This window comes from Pongo pygmaeus, chromosome 5 (genome assembly GCF_028885625.2).
Source record: "Pongo pygmaeus isolate AG05252 chromosome 5, NHGRI_mPonPyg2-v2.0_pri, whole genome shotgun sequence".
Taxonomy (NCBI): Eukaryota; Metazoa; Chordata; class Mammalia; order Primates; family Hominidae; genus Pongo; species Pongo pygmaeus.
The window spans coordinates 95,240,870-95,258,307 of record NC_072378.2 but is presented as its reverse complement, the minus strand read 5'-3'; the positions used below and the strand labels follow the sequence as shown (position 1 = coordinate 95,258,307).

At 32.3% G+C, this 17,438-nt stretch overlaps 1 protein-coding gene across 1 annotated transcript in view; it reads right to left on the bottom strand.

Moving 5' to 3' along the window:
- Positions 1 to 17,438, bottom strand: part of MANEA (mannosidase endo-alpha) — a 31,888-nt gene that overhangs the window by 4,280 nt on the left and 10,170 nt on the right. Inside the window, exons 3-4 of the mRNA XM_054492471.2 lie at positions 8,018 to 8,127; positions 285 to 361 (exon numbers count right to left, since the gene is read on the bottom strand). Coding sequence (XP_054348446.1) covers positions 285 to 361; positions 8,018 to 8,127 — 187 coding nt within the window. The remainder of the gene's footprint in view (positions 1 to 284; positions 362 to 8,017; positions 8,128 to 17,438) is intronic.

Below are 17,438 nucleotides of genomic sequence, written 5' to 3'. Positions count from 1 at the left end.
AAATAATGTCAATTTAAAATATCAAAATTACAGAAATCATAAATAGCCTATAAACCTGTAAAACAGTAAAAACAGCAATCTTCCAAAAAGAAAGTGAATTGTAAGGAACTTCAGCAATGTTCCTCGAAATGATGGTGACATTCATTACAATAACAATTTAATTTTATTAAAAATAGAATAATCATAAATCATTCAAATCTCAAATATAATTAAATGTACTACTCTTAAAACAATAATTATCACTGGATAATATAACAATATTTATAAATATTGAAGAAACTCACTTGTCTATAATATACTTGACATTTTTGTACATGTTTTGATCATCTCGATTGCTATATGGTTCTATGTGAAAAGTAACCTAAAACAAACAATAAAATCAGTTAGAGGATAAATTATCTATAATGTAAAATTAGAAGTATATTTAATAAAGTAACTGATTTAATCACCTTAATTTAAGATGAATATTTATTGAACACAGAAACTACCAGAGAATTTTTACCAATAAAATTTACTGCTAAATAACATGCTAAACATATTATTATCTTGGTTAATCTTCACAACTCCCTAAGGTATTTCTGTTTTCTTAGTGAGGTAATCAAAGATAGACAGAACCTTAAGAAAGGTTCAGTAAGTTGTTCCAGGTCACCCAGTTTGTTGGAGGTAATATTGATGATCTGAATTCCGAGTTCAAATGCTTAACTGCTGTGCAATGCTTCTTTTTATGTTTACTCCTTATAAAAATATGTTTCTTACATATTTGTATCCCATATAAGATATATAGGAAATACTGTATATTCAGATATGTTTCTTTTAGGAAAAAGACCAAAAAAATAATGGTCCAGAAAAATCTGGATTTTTTTCAGGCATGTGACCATTAAGCTTAAATTTAAATGGAAGTCATTAGCAAATTTATTTACATATAAATTCTTCCATATCGTTAAAACAGCATTTTACAAAATAATATACATTAACTTCTATTAAAGAATTTATAATGAAATCGCTTAAAAATAATATCCACTAGTGTTATAAAGGACAATTTTCATGATGCCTAGGTATTTATGGTTTGGATATACTATATATATATATATATATATACACACACACACACACACACACAAACACACACCTACATACATATATACACACACATACATACATTATATACATATATGTAAACATAGAGAGCAGTAATTACAAATATTTTAAAAATACTGTGCACAGACTAAAATTTTTTAACTTAAGGTTGGCTATACATAAATCAAGACAAACTAATTACGGCTAGTAAAACCATTCTGTATGCCACTTCTAACTAGTAAGGTAAAAAATACAGAAGACACTTCTCTTAGATGACAATCTACTTCAGATTCATAAAACAAAGAATGAGGATTTTCACTTTTATTCCTAGTTTTACTGACTTACCAACATCAATTAAAAATCTTTATGGCAGTCTAATAAATGTATTGATACTGTCTTAATTTCAGGTTTCAGGCTCTATGACGTATTTATGGAATGAGAGACTTCTATTGCAATATGAAACTCCTCTGTTTTCAATTACCCAATTAAAGCAAAATGTATTTTACATTAATCACTGCTACTTGTTTTCACATAATTAATTTTAAATAAAATTTAATAAAAATATAATTTTCTACTTAAAATGAGATTACAGTAATATTACAAAAATAAGTTTTTGTCATAAAAAACTAAGGTCAAATTCATTTTTTGCAGCATATTGTTAGTACTGCCAGGGTAGTAACTGCTAGGGCAGTTAGATTTCTCAATCACTTTGGTATTTGCTTTTTAAATTCAGTTGAAAGAAAACTGCCAAGTGTATAGGTATTTTCATACTATTACATAATGTTTCCTTGGGTAATTCTTCCTTCAGATGCATCACTGTGTTTACTGAATTTCCATTTTATACATAAAGGACACCATATTTAAGCAATATCCAACTTGAAATATCCTATATCAAAATGAATTTGCTTTTACAGCTGCAAACACCAAATAGCATGCTATTTTTGTAAAGCGCAGATCAATATATTTAAAGTAAATATAGTATTGATAAGTACAAAATATTTAAAATTTTCCCTCATGTATTTCTAATTTCTTAATTATAATAAAATTACTTTGCAATTTTAATTAATGATGTGATCTAGTCTCCATCTCTCTATTCCATTTGGAAAAATCAATTAGATCAATGTTAAAATAAATTTTAAAACAATAGAATTCTATACAAAAAATGAAATGTCTTTCTTATCGTTAAAGAATAAGAATATAAACATTCCCTCATTTCATGTTTTTAATTTGGGCCTTTCCTGTCTCTTCCCTACCCTGCATTTTAATAACTTTAATAAATAAATTTTAATAAACAAAATGAACTTTTTTGAATGAAAATCTGATAATTTTCTCCTTCTCCATTCCCTACCTTCACCCCTGCACACTCCCCTATCCCCTGCCACAACAAAATTGAGGTAGGTCTTCCTACTCCTATGTGGTGCCATAATATCTCATACTTTTCTCTTCCTGAAATTTACTTGTCTTTGTGTCTGACCTCCAGTAGATTACAAAGCATTTTAGGGACAGAGATAATACTTTATCCTTCTTCTTAATATTGTCAACATCTGGGATTGTATCTGACACGTAGCAGGTGCTAAATGAATGAATGCATGCATAAATAAATGGACTAATGATTTGCATGCAAAAACGAACAACAGTTAAACTCTTTAAGTCTGCCACTTATACTGGGATTTAGGTAAGATTCCCGAAGTTTCTGCCATGAATTCACAATATTCATTTAACAAGGAAAAAGAAAAAGGAGAGGCCATGACTAATATAACGTGTTTCCAATGTAGGTGAAAATCATTTAAAAAAGAATCACGGACATACTTATATCCATGTTTCACACGGTTGAAATCTGCATAAGCCTGAAAAGCAGATAAAATGACTCTAGAGCCATATGCAAAGAAATAATGGATGGTGATAAACCTAGTATAAGAAATGTGATTTCTGCATAAAGTAGAAAGAAAATATGCTACTTTAAAATAACATACTAAATTTATTAAAATGAAAGAAGATCACCAGGGCTGAGTTGGTTCTTTCCCCTATAATCCTAAGCAAAAAAAAAAAAAAAAAAAAAAATCACTAAATCTGCCTAATTTTCTTTTACTTAGATGAATGATTTAATTCAGTCAAGTTTTGATTAGATAGTGCCATGTAACAACCCCACAATCTCAGTGGCTCTAAAAGACAAACATTTGCTTTTCGAACATAAAATCTATGAACTGGCTTATTATGATGGTTCTGCTCCAGGCTGGTTCAAATCAGCTCCATGTGTCTGTCATTCTGAGTCCTAGGCAGAAAGGTGCATGCTTTTCTCATAAAAGAGAATAGGAGCATAATCATGCAAGCACATAGTATACATTATCTTTTCTCACATCTCATCAGCCAAAGCAAGCTATAAGGCCAAACCCAACAACAACAGGGCAGGAAGTATACTTACTCTTTGCATGCAGGGGAAGGAAAACCAGATTATTTGCTAAACAATGACAGAATCTACCAAACATCTCTGTCATGTGTTACTCAAAAAATCGTTCCGTTGCTGTGTTCTTAATGGTGCAGGATAGAGAGGATATAGAGGAAGGAATCCAGCCCTGATTTTTACACTCTCTGCAAAACTAGCTTACTAAATGACAGTTATAAGTGCAACAGCCTTTGCTCTAGCAAACATGCGGACAAGTATACTTTGAAAGAACAGAAACTAAATCATTTGAAAAATCAAGATTTAAATTTTAGTTTCACTAATTTACACTTCAAAAAAAAACCTAGTCACATTTGCTAAAGATAATGAAAAATAACTAAAGCAACAATCATTTCCTTTTCTTGCACGTTTGTTTATAATTTAAAAGGCACTTACTTAAAATAACTCTTGGTTGAAGTTAACAAATCAAAATTACAATTACAAAATATTTAATGACTAATATTAGTAAAAACATTATATAATCAAAATGAATGAACTATAACAAAAGCTTAACTGTGAGACGAATTGATTCACTAAAAATTCTCCATCCATTTAGTATTTCCATGCTTTGAAGATTAGCAAGAAAAAAGAGATGTTACTAATGAACGCATTTTACACTTAAAAGTTTTAGATGTGGTCAGTTATGTGCATTGGAGGCTCCAATTTGTCAGCACACAATCTACAACATCATTAATCTTTTCCTATCAGACTGCCTTAGCACATTAAATAATTCTAGTAAGGTACTGTCATTCATTAAACATATTAAAATGTCCTTATATTAGCAAGAAAAGGTAAAGTTTTCCATTCTTTAAAAAAAAAAACAGGATTTACTGCATTTTATTGAATTAGGAAAAATGTGTGTTCCACAACAACAGAAATCATAGACAAATCCAATAAAACTATCTTATGGTTGCACTGTCATTGTACAAATGAAGGGGACAAGCCAAGAAGATCAAGGAACTAATATAAGATTCCAGAGCTACTCAGTTGGAACAAGCTCCAGTCTCATGATTCCAGGTCTATTCTTTGTCTATACATAGTTCCTCACCAGACACGAGGCCAAGAAACTGTTCTAAAAATTTTGGAAAACATTAGTCTATCGTGTTCCAAGTTTTTCTGATCATTAGATATAAAATCCATAGCACAGAGAGATCAAGTATGCTGGCAACATTAAATAGGCAATTAATGGTTGAGCTCTTTGCCACACTCTCCTTCTCTACACAGACACTGTAAACAGGAGAAAAAGCCAACCAATCCTCATATATCGTAACATTTTCATTTTCTCTTTCAAAACTTCCTGAAAGTACTAAAATAGCCAGTTTCTTGAGCTCCCATCTTCCAGGATTTTGGCAGGGCCTGGACAGAAGAGCAGCTCTTGGGCTTGTTTTGTGGAAGATAAATCAATCACTTACCCAACCTCAGCCTGGGCACCAGAACCTGGAGGCTTGCCTATTTGTAGATTTCAAATGCCAATAAGAACTCACTGAAAGGCACCAAGGGACATGGCAGGTGACAGCTCTTGCTAGACAGCTAATTTGAGAGATGCTGTTTTAACAGTTTCAGGATAGTAAATTAGAAAGAAGAGTCAGCTTTTTGGACAGGAATAAAAAAATGCTTGCCTATTTAGCTCTTTCTGACTCCCTAGAGTTCCATTTCTATTCTCCAATAACTACTCAATCTCTAGGCTGCAAAAGGAAAATTAAGACAAAACTAATGTTTCATATTTTTATTTGAAACGAAATATTTCAACAGTGGTCCATAACATATCTTACAGGGCTCAATTACCAGTATTGGACAAATCAGATTGTCCTCCATTAGAATATAACTGCAAGAAGTTACAGAGCAAATAAAAAGCTTCAGCAAATTTTAAGAGTGGTTGCAATCTCAGAACTCAGAGTAAGTGGTCTCTAGTTAAAAGACCCTACATCACTTTTTTTTTTTTTGAGATAAACTCTCACTCTGTCGCCCAGGCTGGAGTGCAGTGGCACCAATCTCAGCTCACTGCAATCTCTGCCTCCCAGGTTCAAGCGATTATCGTGCCTCAGCCTCCTGAGTAGTAGCTGGGACTACAGGTGTAGTATATCCATCAGATATAGTGTTTGAAATAAGATACTAAGAGACACCCTTTATCAAGCTAAAGAACTTTGGTTACTAAGGACTTCATTAACAATGAATTTTTATTTCCTAAAATTTTCAGTATCTGTTAAGATAACCATGTTTTACCTTCTTTAAATAATCAATGAAGTTTTATTTACTTAGTGCTTACTCTGTGCCAGACAGGAATCTATGTTTTACATATATTATCTAATATAATCTTTATAACCACTCTGTGTGTAAGGAAGGTTTTGTTGCTATTTCCATTTTAGAGATGAAGAAACTGAGACACGAGTCATTTATAAAGCTACAAGGTGGTTGAGCCAGGATTGAATGCAGACCTGAATTTAGATTCAGATTTCATATGATTGGAACCATTCTTAAATCCTTGCTAATAAACACTTCTTATCAAAATTCCCTCTAGGAATTTTGAATCTATTTTCATTGGTAAGATTAGTCTGTCTCTTTCTTGTTCTATCCTTTCTTAGTTTTAAATAAAAATTGTGCTATTGTAGAATAAATTTGGAAGTTTTCTGTGGTTGCCATTCTTCAAGGTGGCCCCCCGATACCCATCTCCCGGTATTCATAACTTTGCAGTTCCCTCCCACATTGTGCCATGGTTGTTTTATCAGTAGATAAAACAACAGAATGGGACAGAAGTGATAATACATCATTGCCAAGATTTATGTCAAAAAACAAAACAAACAAAACAACCCTGTAGCCCCTATATTAGACTCTCTCTCAGATCTTTCACTCTAGTGAAGCCAGAAGCCCATATATAGAAGTACAGAGTCTCCAGTTCACCTGCTGCAAAGAACTGAGGTCTGTCATCCACCACATGAGAAAGTTTGTTAGTGGATCCTCCAGCCTCAGATGACTGCAGCACCAGCCAATAGCTTGCCTGTAACCTCCTTGAGAGACCCTGAACCAGACACTCCCAAATAAGCCACTTCCAGATGCTTGACCCTTAGAAATTGTGTGAGGTAACAAATGTTTATTGTTTTAAGCTACCAAGTTTTGGAATAATTTGTTATGCAGCAATAGATAGTGAGTATACTTGACACTGTATTTCAGTTATCATAAAAATCAACTATTCTGAATACAACTGAGAGGTAAACCTGACACTTTGGGGAAGACATTTGTTCAATTATCTTTTATACGTTTTTTTCTAGGATAGTCAATTCAGATTCTTTAAACCTCTTTCTGCACCAAAAAAAATTAATTTTAGTATTTTCCTATAAAACCACCATATAAATTTTAAATAACTGACATAAAATCTTAAACTCTCTACTGAAACTATAGGTATATTTCTTTTCAATTTTTGCTGATATGTTTTCTCAATTTCTTTTCTTTTTTAATCTCACCAATGGCTTGCCTATTGTTTTTTCCCCAAAAGTGGACAATAGTAAAGATTAATTTATCCAGACTACTAATTTTGAAGGACTTGTATACTATTTAATTAATTTCACACTTCATCTATCATAGTTCTTTCTTCTACTATGTCTTTTTAGGGCCCACTGGTATTGATAATGCAATAATCTTAGTGCTATTTATATCACTTAAATTTCAGAGTTATTCTCAATTATGTTATTAAAATTTTAATAATTTTATACTTTCTAAATGGTTTGGACTTAATTATTAACATTCAATGGTACTGAATGTGGTCAGAGAATGCAGACTCTATGGTTATAATTTTTGTGAATTTATTAGAATTAATGTTGCTACCTAATACATGACCAATTTTTAAAAAGTATCTTTGGATATTAAAAACAGTGCTTATTTACTTGCTATTCAGTATAAAATTTTCTTTTGTAGTGCTATTTAAATCCTTTTAACCATCACTCCTATTTGTTTCCATGATTCATTAATTTCTAAAAGAAAAATCTTAGACTGTGAGAAGTGTTCCCTCATTTGCAACACACCTTAATTTCTGCATCAAATATACTTGATCTTTCCGCTGTATTCTATATTTACACAAGTGTGTATGTGTATGCACGTTAAATAAGGTTTAAATGAAAATCGGATTTTGAAAAATATTTGAGCAAGTTTATTTTTTAACTACTTTATAAATATGCAAAGTTACATGGGTTAATACTTGTTTTTAGATTTTTGACATCAAAGATATTTAGAGATATCAATCTTCACTACTATATTATCTTCAAAAAAAGAACCTTTCAATCCCTTTCTACTATAAAAAAAAATTAGAAACATAGTAAAGAATCTCTAAAATATAATTTAGATAAGATTGAAATTCCTATTATAGAAATTTTCTTTAAGGAATATAGTATTTAAAAGATTCTAAGTCATTATCATTTTTAATTAAAATTACTATTTCAAAAATTGTTATTACTATCCTCTTGTCCAAAAGAATTAACTTATGTATAGCTTGAAAATAAAATAAAATACCTTCAGGTTATATTTATGAGCTTTATCCAAAATAGTGGGTACCAAGTTATCAGTAGGTTCTCCATTTTCATCATTTACATCAGGTGGGTACCAAGAGAGGGCTAGTACACCTAATAGAAAAGACCAAAAAGAAAGGGAAACGACAAGAACATGAATGCAGATATTCTTAAAAAGACATAGTAAGTACCAAAGAGTTAACAACAAAAGAACATATTTATACGAGGTGGTTTTGTTAAGTTCCTTCAGAATACATATGGCTATTTGGTCACTTTGTCAATATTTATGACCTCTTTATCAGGCATTAATAAGCTTTTGTAAAAGTGAACAGACTTTACATTTTAGAGTAAGTTTTAGGTTTACATAAAAACAGCAAAGAAAATATGGAGTTCTCATATACTCTTCCTCCTACCTGCCCCTACCCTCCACACGGTTTTTCCTATAATTAACATCTTTCATTTGCTACAATTGATGACCCAATATTGAAAAATTTTTATTCACTAAAGTCCATAGTTCACATTAGGGTTGACATTTTGTGTTGTACAGTTCGACAGGTTTTGACAAATCTATTATACCATGTGCCCTCCATTAGAGTAGCTGAAAAACTAGTTTTACCAGCTCTATAAACCTCCTGTGCTATACTGATTCATCCCCGTTCCCTCTCCCCCTCACCTCTGGCAATAACTAAGCTTTTTGCTGCCTATAATTTTGCCTTTTCCAGAAGGTCATATAGTTGGAATTACAAAGTATGTAGCTTTTTAGAACTGGCTTCATTCATTTAGCAACTTGAATTTTTAGGTTCCTTCATATCTTTTCATAACTTGATAGCTCATTTCTTTTTACTGCTGCATAATATGCCATTGTATTTATGTTTATACATTCACCTAATGAAGAACATCTTGGTTGCTTCCAATTTTTGGCAATTATGAATAAAATTGCTATAAACATTTATATGCTGTTTTTGTGTAGATCAATACCTTTTAACAGAAGATTCTAACATAGTAAAATAATTACTGTTCCTCTCTGTAGTGCCTGCCTACTTATTTTTGAACTGATAAATTATGTGTTAGAAGCATAAATTACATAACTGGAGACAGAATATTTCAGATGAATTAATTCAAAGCCTCATTACATATACAAAGAAATGGACAGTCATTAGAAAGATTGCACAAATTTCTAGATAAATAAACAGACTCTTTAAGGCAGGGAAATAAATAACAATGGTACCAAAAGAGAAGCATGTGGAAATTAAGAAATTAAAGGTAAGAAACTGCTGGAGAATTAAATTTTAAGACCTAAGTTTTGTGCTAGCCACCATGTACAAATAAGTAAGTCCCATCTACGACAACAAAATCAAAGTTAATGGAAAAGTAATCCTTATGTCCCCTATCCACTCTGAAAATAAGAATGGCAACTAGAACAAAAGATAGAAAAAATAACCTATAACACATGAGGCTTTAGGGAAACTGGCTAGCCAGAGGAAGGCATATCCTAGAGAGAAATGCTGGTGAGAAAAGTGTCTGGGACAATTAATCCAACATTTTATAAGCGATCACTTAACAATCTTGTAAGACTACTAGCCCAGCTTATAAGAAGAATATCACCAGTGAAAATAAGAATGACAACAAAAAGTTTTCTCAACATGGGACCTACCAAAAATTATTTTATGCACAAAATGAAAGAAACAAAATGAGAAAAAAAATAAATATTAAACAACAGAAAGATTATGCTATGAATCACATGAAAATTATAAGCAAAACATTCTTCCATAAAAGTAAAAACAAAACAAGATTCCTGTTTCTAATAATAGCGGACTAGTTTAAAATAACAGTTGGTCTAATAGTAGACCAAGCACTCTCCATGAAAATAACCATTATTATTATATAAAACACAGGGAGAAAATGTCTTAAAGAGCTGAAGAGAGTAAGAAATGTCCTGGCCAAATTGAAGGGAAAATGTGAAACCAGAAAGATAAGTGAGCAAGGAGGTCTGTTTGCCCCAAGCAAAACTGGTACAAGTAAACCAACTCTCAACAACAGTGAATTAAACTGCAGGTTCACAATGCTTGTACAGTCCTCTAGCTTTAGACCTAATTTAAGGTAACCAGAAACGGTAGTCTAAACAGTCACCAGGCAGAAGCAAAAGAAAATCCTTCCTGGAGGAAGGCATCTTCTTCCTGGGCCTCAAATTATTTACAAAAAGTATTTTTTAAAGAACAATAAACAGTATACAATCAAAGATAATTAAGAACACAAAGAATAAAACACCATGCACAAGAATCGGCAGAAACAAGACAACAGCAACATGCAACAACTTCAGGTATTGCCATTACACACACTTCTAAAAATTACCTTCATAGTTTAAAAAAGGCAAAAAGCACTTACCTTGAAAAATGCAGAAAATCATTATTACTTTTGTCCTTTTCCTAATTCATCTACTACTCTTCTATTTTTTTTTTTTTGTGAGAGGCAGGGCAGTATAGTAGAATACTCACGCGCTTTGAACATGTATTCAAATATCTCACCACTTAACAGCTACATGAACTAAGGACAAGTTAACTTCTTGCTTCTGTGGCCTCACCATCAAAACACAGATAATTCTTACCTTTCAGGATATATTTTAAGTACATACATAAAATTCCATTAACTAGACTACAGTATTGAAGAAATATTCGTTCCTTTAACTACAATATTCTCTGTTTTTTTCCTCACATTTTTCCCTCCCTCTTCAACCACACCCCTCTCCTAGCATGCACATACATATGTACACACACATGAGCTTTTGCCTTTTTTTTTTTTTTTTTTTTGAGACAGAATCTTGCTTTGTTGCCAGGCTGGAGTGCAGTGGCGCAATCTCGGCTCACTGCAACCTCCGCCTCCCAGGTTCAAGTGATTCTCCTGCCTCATTCTATCGATTACAGATAGAATCCCTCCTCTGGGATTACAGGCGCCCACCACCACACCCGGCTAATTTTTGTATTTTTAGTAGAGATGGTGTTTCACCATGTTGACCAGGATGGTCTCGATCTCCTGATCTCCTGATCCTGCCGTCTCGGCCTCCCAAAGTGCTGGGATTACAGGCGTGAGCCACCGCGCCCGGCCAGTCTTTTCCATCTTAATACTATCATCTCCATTCCACCATTTCTTTACTCTCTTCCTCAAGCTTGATTACATTCTAGTCCTATGCTCTCCAAAATAATACCCATATCTACCATATAAATTAAAATTTAAAAGAATTAAGTTTTCTTGCACACTCAACTAGCTACATTTCAAGTGTTCAATAGCCACATATGACTATGTATCTACTGTTTTAGGCAGCACAGATAAGAGAATATTTTCATCATCACAGAAAATTCTACTGGATAGCACTGCCATATTATTCTGATTCTCCTAATAAATTAACCATCCCATTCTTGGTCTAGTAATTTATCTTCCTTTTATCCTCTTTGCAAGTATACTCTATGGCTTTGGGGGAATGTTCTTTCTTCTCTCTTACAATGTTGTTATGTTTCAGCTTCTTTATTGCATCAATTATGACTTCCAGATATCTAATTCTATCCCTATATTGTGATCCACAGCCCAATTAATCATTATACAGTGTCTTTTGGACTGTGGCACTGAATAAATACTAGCCTGGGAACCATGCCAGTGATTGTCTTACTTCTGAGGAGTTTTGGGAATTTACAATGGCAGTGAATCCTTGATAGTAACCAGAGAACTGTCTATAAAACAAGCCAACTGAGTATCACTTATAAGTAAAATCTACTACTCTGTATTTCTGTCATCCTAATTGCTTAGCAAACTCTAGGATGCTCTTTGAAGTCCATTCTTGAAATATTAGCAAACTAAATGCAAAAACTCATGTCATGTTGCTCATGTCACCCTTCCATGTCACTTAACAGGACCTTCAATATAATTGATAGTCAATTTTTTTTGTTGTTAGTAAAGTGATGCATTCAAATAGGATAACAGTTAAGAATAGAGGGTATAAAAATCAGATAGGCCTAGAGAATCGAGTCCTTATTCTGTTATTTGATAGATGAGTATCTTTAGATAAGTTATTTTACTTAAGTTTCCACATCTGTAAAATGGAGGATAAGGTCTGTTTTAAAAAGCACAAATGAGAGAATGCATTACGCAGAGTAAAACACCTAAAAAGTGATTATAAATAACATTTAATAACAAGAAGACAGTATAATGATAGATAAATTTGGATACCTTGAGCCCCAGAAAACTTGTTATGTGTTCATAGGAAACTTAGCACCTCTTTTGAACATCTCAAACATTCTTTCAAACTAAAGCTTTAAGAGAAAAAAAGGCAAGCTCATTTCTAGACGTAACACAATTTTCACTATCTTACCCAGGGTGACACACTTTTAACAAAATATTACAAGGTACAGAAAAAAAAGCAAGAAAAACAATTCACTGACAAGAAACAAAGCAATCAATAGAAACAGACTCACAAATGAGACAGATGTTGGAATCATCAGAGAGAGAATATAAAATTACTGTAATGAATATCTTAAAGGATCTAATGGGAAAAGTAGCTAACACACAAGATCTGGCAAATTTCAGCAGAGATATGGGAACTACAAGAACAAATAAAACAGAAATGCCAGGAATGAAAGACTACTTAAAAAGATGAATTAATGTCTTTAATAGGCTCATTAACAGAGCTGAGGAGATAATCAAGAAACTTCAAGGCAAGTCAAAAGAAATTACCTTATCCAAATTACCATAATGAGAAAAAAGACTGGGGAAAACAATAGAACAATGCATTTAATAGTTGTGAGATAAATATCAAAGTTCTAGTACACATGTAATTGGAAACCCAGAAGTAGGAGGTTTATTTGAAAAAATAATCAGGCTGGACATGGTGGCTCACACCTATAATCCTAGCACTTTGGGAGGCCGACGCAGGTGGATAACGAGGTCAGGAGATCGAGACCATCCTGGACAACATGGTGAAACCTTGTCTCTACTAAAAGTACAAAAATTAGCTACGTGCGGTAAAGCACATCTGTTGACCCAGCTACTTGGGAGGGTGAGGCAGGAGAATTGCTTGAACCCAGGAGGCAGAGGTTGCAGTGACAGTGAGCTGAGATCAGGCCACTACACTCCAGCCTGGGCGACAGGGTGGGACTCCATCTCAAAAAACAATAATAATAATCACTAAGAATTTTGCAAAATTAATAAAAGATACAAAGCAACAGATTAAAAATTCAGAGAACACCAAGAAGGATAAATAACAAAAAAAAAACAGAAGTAACAAATAACCATACCATGTTTAGACTGCTAAAAAACAAAATATAAAAAAGAAAAAAAGAAAAAAATTAAATGCAGCCAGAAAACAACAGCAACAACAACAACAAAACATATCCATCCAAGAAAATGAGGATATAAAAAGATTTTTTTAAATTACAGCAGACTACTCATCAGAAACCATGAAAGACTGAAGAAAAAGAAGAAAAAAAGAAATGGAATACATTTTCAAAATTCCAAAAGAAAACAATCCCCTAAAACCTACCCATTGAGAATTCCACAGCTGATGAAACATCTTTCAAAATAAAGGCTACAAACAAAATTTGAAAATATTCATTGCAAGGAGACCAGTAAAACTAGATAAAAGAAATTTTTAAGAGAGAAAGAACATGACACTAGACATACACTTGGATCTACATTAAAATATGGATGGGGAACACTGGAAATGGAATAAATGTAAAAAACATCCTTACTTTTAATAACTGTGAAAAACAACTGATTATTGAAAAGAGTGATCAGCAAACTATGACCCATGGGCCAAATCTTGCCTTTTACAGGCCAATTCATCTATATATTTGTCTATCTATTGCTTATAACCATTTTCACACTATAAGGATAGAGCTGAGTGGTTGCAAAGAGAGAGTGAGGGACTCACAAAAACAAAAGTATATATTAGGTAGTCGTTTACAGAAAATGCTTGCCAACCTCTGGCCTACAGCAACGATAGTAAAATATCATTTCTTATGTGATAGAATTATGACAATAGCAAAGTATGGGAGGGAAACATAGGGAATATCAGTGGTGAAGACCTTACATTACACATTAAGTATATATTATTTGCAAGTAGACTATCTCCTTGCAATGAATACTTTCAAATTTCGTTTGTAGCCAAAGGTTGGGCATCTATAGCAATATGAAAGCTTTATGGACTATCACCACTCTACAGTTATAAATATAAACTTTTAAACGTAACGCAAATAGTTATTATAAAAGGAAATTTTATGACATCATATTAGATGTTATTAGGTACATTTAAACTTTATGTGTCTAATTCATCTCATTGTGACTTCTACTTTTATGTACAAATTTTTAAAGGCAGGAGATGCAGAAGTAAGAATTGTAACCTTACTAAAATAAATATGTCATACTTTCAGGAAATATTCTAATGTTGAAATCCATCCAGTGTTTTTAAAGCAACAATGATGAAAACAAAGGAACTGGGAAATGTGACTTGCTCATTTTCATGTCCCTAGAATCTAGCACAAGCTTGGAACATCATGGAAAGTCAATAAATATTTAGTGCTAAACTGAAACAATGGGAACACAATTTTAAAGTCATAGAGTACATTATGTTTTGCTAAATGTAGCAGTTCTCTATTTTGCCATAACAAATTATCACAAATTTAGTTGCTTAAAACAATGTAAATTTATTATCTTACAGTTTTGCATGTCAGGAGTGTTGACATGGGTCTTAATATGCTAAGATCAAGGCCAGGTATTGGACTGGATGACATTCCTTTCTGGAGGCTCTAGGAAAGAATCCCTTTCCTTGCCATTCAAGCTTGTAGAGGCTACCACATTCTTTGGCTCATGAACTTCTTGTTCCATCTTCAAAGATAGCAACAGGGGGTCGAGTCTCTCAGTGCATCCCTCTGACTCTCTTTTCCCTCTTCTTCTATTTATAAGGACTTATGTGACTAGATTAGCTGTACCCAAATAATGAAGGATAATGCCATCTCAAGTTCAGATGATTAGCAATCTTTTGCACCTGCAACCCTAATTCTCTTTCGCCAAATAATATATTCACAGATTGTGGGAATTATGATGTCCACATCAGAAAATGGGGGCCATTTTCTGACCAGTCTACTAAAGTTTTAGTAAACTGTATAAAAATAAGAAGGGATTCATCTGGTACTTTTAGAGTTGTAATACAGCAATACAAGAGGACAGAATACATGATACGTAATATTTTACTTAAAAGACTTGAAAAGGATACAAATCTACCATATGCCATTGTAACATATCTGATACATTATATATAATAATTGGATTTTAAACATAACATTAATAGTTCATTTTAATTTTATCATTCTTTTCAATGAAGGGTTGAGCCATTAGGATTTATGCCCACCACACTTCTAATTGTAAAAGCAGAAAATCAACCAACTTGTACTCTGCGATATAACAATATAATTACTTCACACAGCAATTCAATTTAAGATTAAAAAAAGGCCATTTATATCAAAGGAAAAATATGAATGTTAAATATGTAGTCAAAGCATAGTCAACCATACAACAACTTAAACAGCCTTCATTTACTATCTTCTTCAATTCAAAGAATGCCAGAGTCAGCATGCCAGCTCCATGGATTAAAGTAGGGTTTTGAGTCAGTATTCCAACAGTCAAATTATTTTCTGCCTGGTATCAAGGGTATAATTCAATATTTAACTCATTAAGAAATTATTTCTTTATTTACAAATTGATTATGTCACTTTTATTATCAAGTTTTTTTTTTTAATTTTGTCTAGGAGAAAATCCATCAAAAAGTAAAATATTTGCATCAGTAATGAAGCTGTCAACATTTAAAATTGAAATGACTGTATTACTGTCAATGTTTAGAAATAATTAATGTTCATACATGATACAATAGTAAAATATTATACAGGAAAAAGGTCTTTATAAATATGAGATAGGCATAAAAATGTTAACTGAAACTTTTCTTCCTGATCACAAACTATACCAAACACAGTGTAACACATATATTATTTATATCTAAAATGTATATTTACTGCATATATTATTTATATATGTTTATGTATTACAAATATGTATTAATATTAGTTATATTTATAATGGAGGGGAAAAAACCCTCATTGTATACTATTCAAATTGCAAATGAAAATTAAAACTTTAAAGAACAACCATTTTCTGTCAATCTAGCATAGTTTTTTTAGCCATATCAAGACAGTCTTGAATAAAGACTTAAATGTGATACAAATTTTTTGTAAAAAATAGAAAAAATATCATTTGAAAAGATTCTCCTCCCAAAAGCAAATTAGTAAATAGAGACAGACATACACATACATATTGACCACACAGAAGTCAATGCTGTCTTAACTGACCCAACCTATTTTATGTCATAATACATATAGAACATAGAAACTAAAGCTCTAAGTATACTATAAAGTTAAATTTTATAAATACTTGAAAAAAGCTAGTCCATACAAGGAAAACAACTCATCTTGCACATATCTGATATAGATTCATAGAATTCTACATTGTTTTGTTCATCAAAGACTCTTGTGTTTCTCTAAATACATATCAGCTCCATGGTGAATTCATGCCTTTATGTAGAGCTAGAAAAATGTAAGAATACCCAATTTCTTGTTCTAGCTCTACTGGTAGAGGCACTAAAAAGATAAATGAAACTGAAACTGGAAGGTTTGACAAAGACTATATTAACAAACTGAAGAATTTTCAGGCACCAAGTTATATTTTTTCTGTAATTCGCCTGTGGGACAATATGGCTCTATCTAAATATATGTAATTGGAGTGCCAGAAGGAAAGGGAAGAGAAAGATGAGAAGAGGTGGGAACAACAATAAGAATCAGTTAAGTTAAAGGGGTGTATTGTAAAAAGGTACAGTTATAAATAAAACAAATGAATAAAATAAGCCAGAAGAAAATATAAAACAGAATACACATATGCAATGTAAGAGAAGGAAGAAAAAGAAGGAAAAAAGAAACAGACGTGTGGGACAAATGGAAAATAAACAGAAAAATGGTAGATTTAAAATCATATCATTACTACATTAAACATAAATGAAATAAACAGACATTAAGACTGACAGAATAACTTTAAGAAACAGAAAAGCAGGACCAAATTATGTGCTACGTGCCTAAAATTTGAAACAGCCCAAACACCTATCAACAGGTGAATATAAAAGCAAATTTGCCAAAATCAAACAATAGAAGACTTCTCATCAATAAAAATGACTAAGCTATTGATATAGTTAAGTGCATTTCAAAATATTGTGCTGAGCAAAAGACATACACACATACAAATGCTGAATGACTCTATTTTCATAAAGTAATAGAACACTCACAACTATTCTCCAGTGATAGAAATCAGATCTGATAGAAATCAGATACAGCTGATATGTA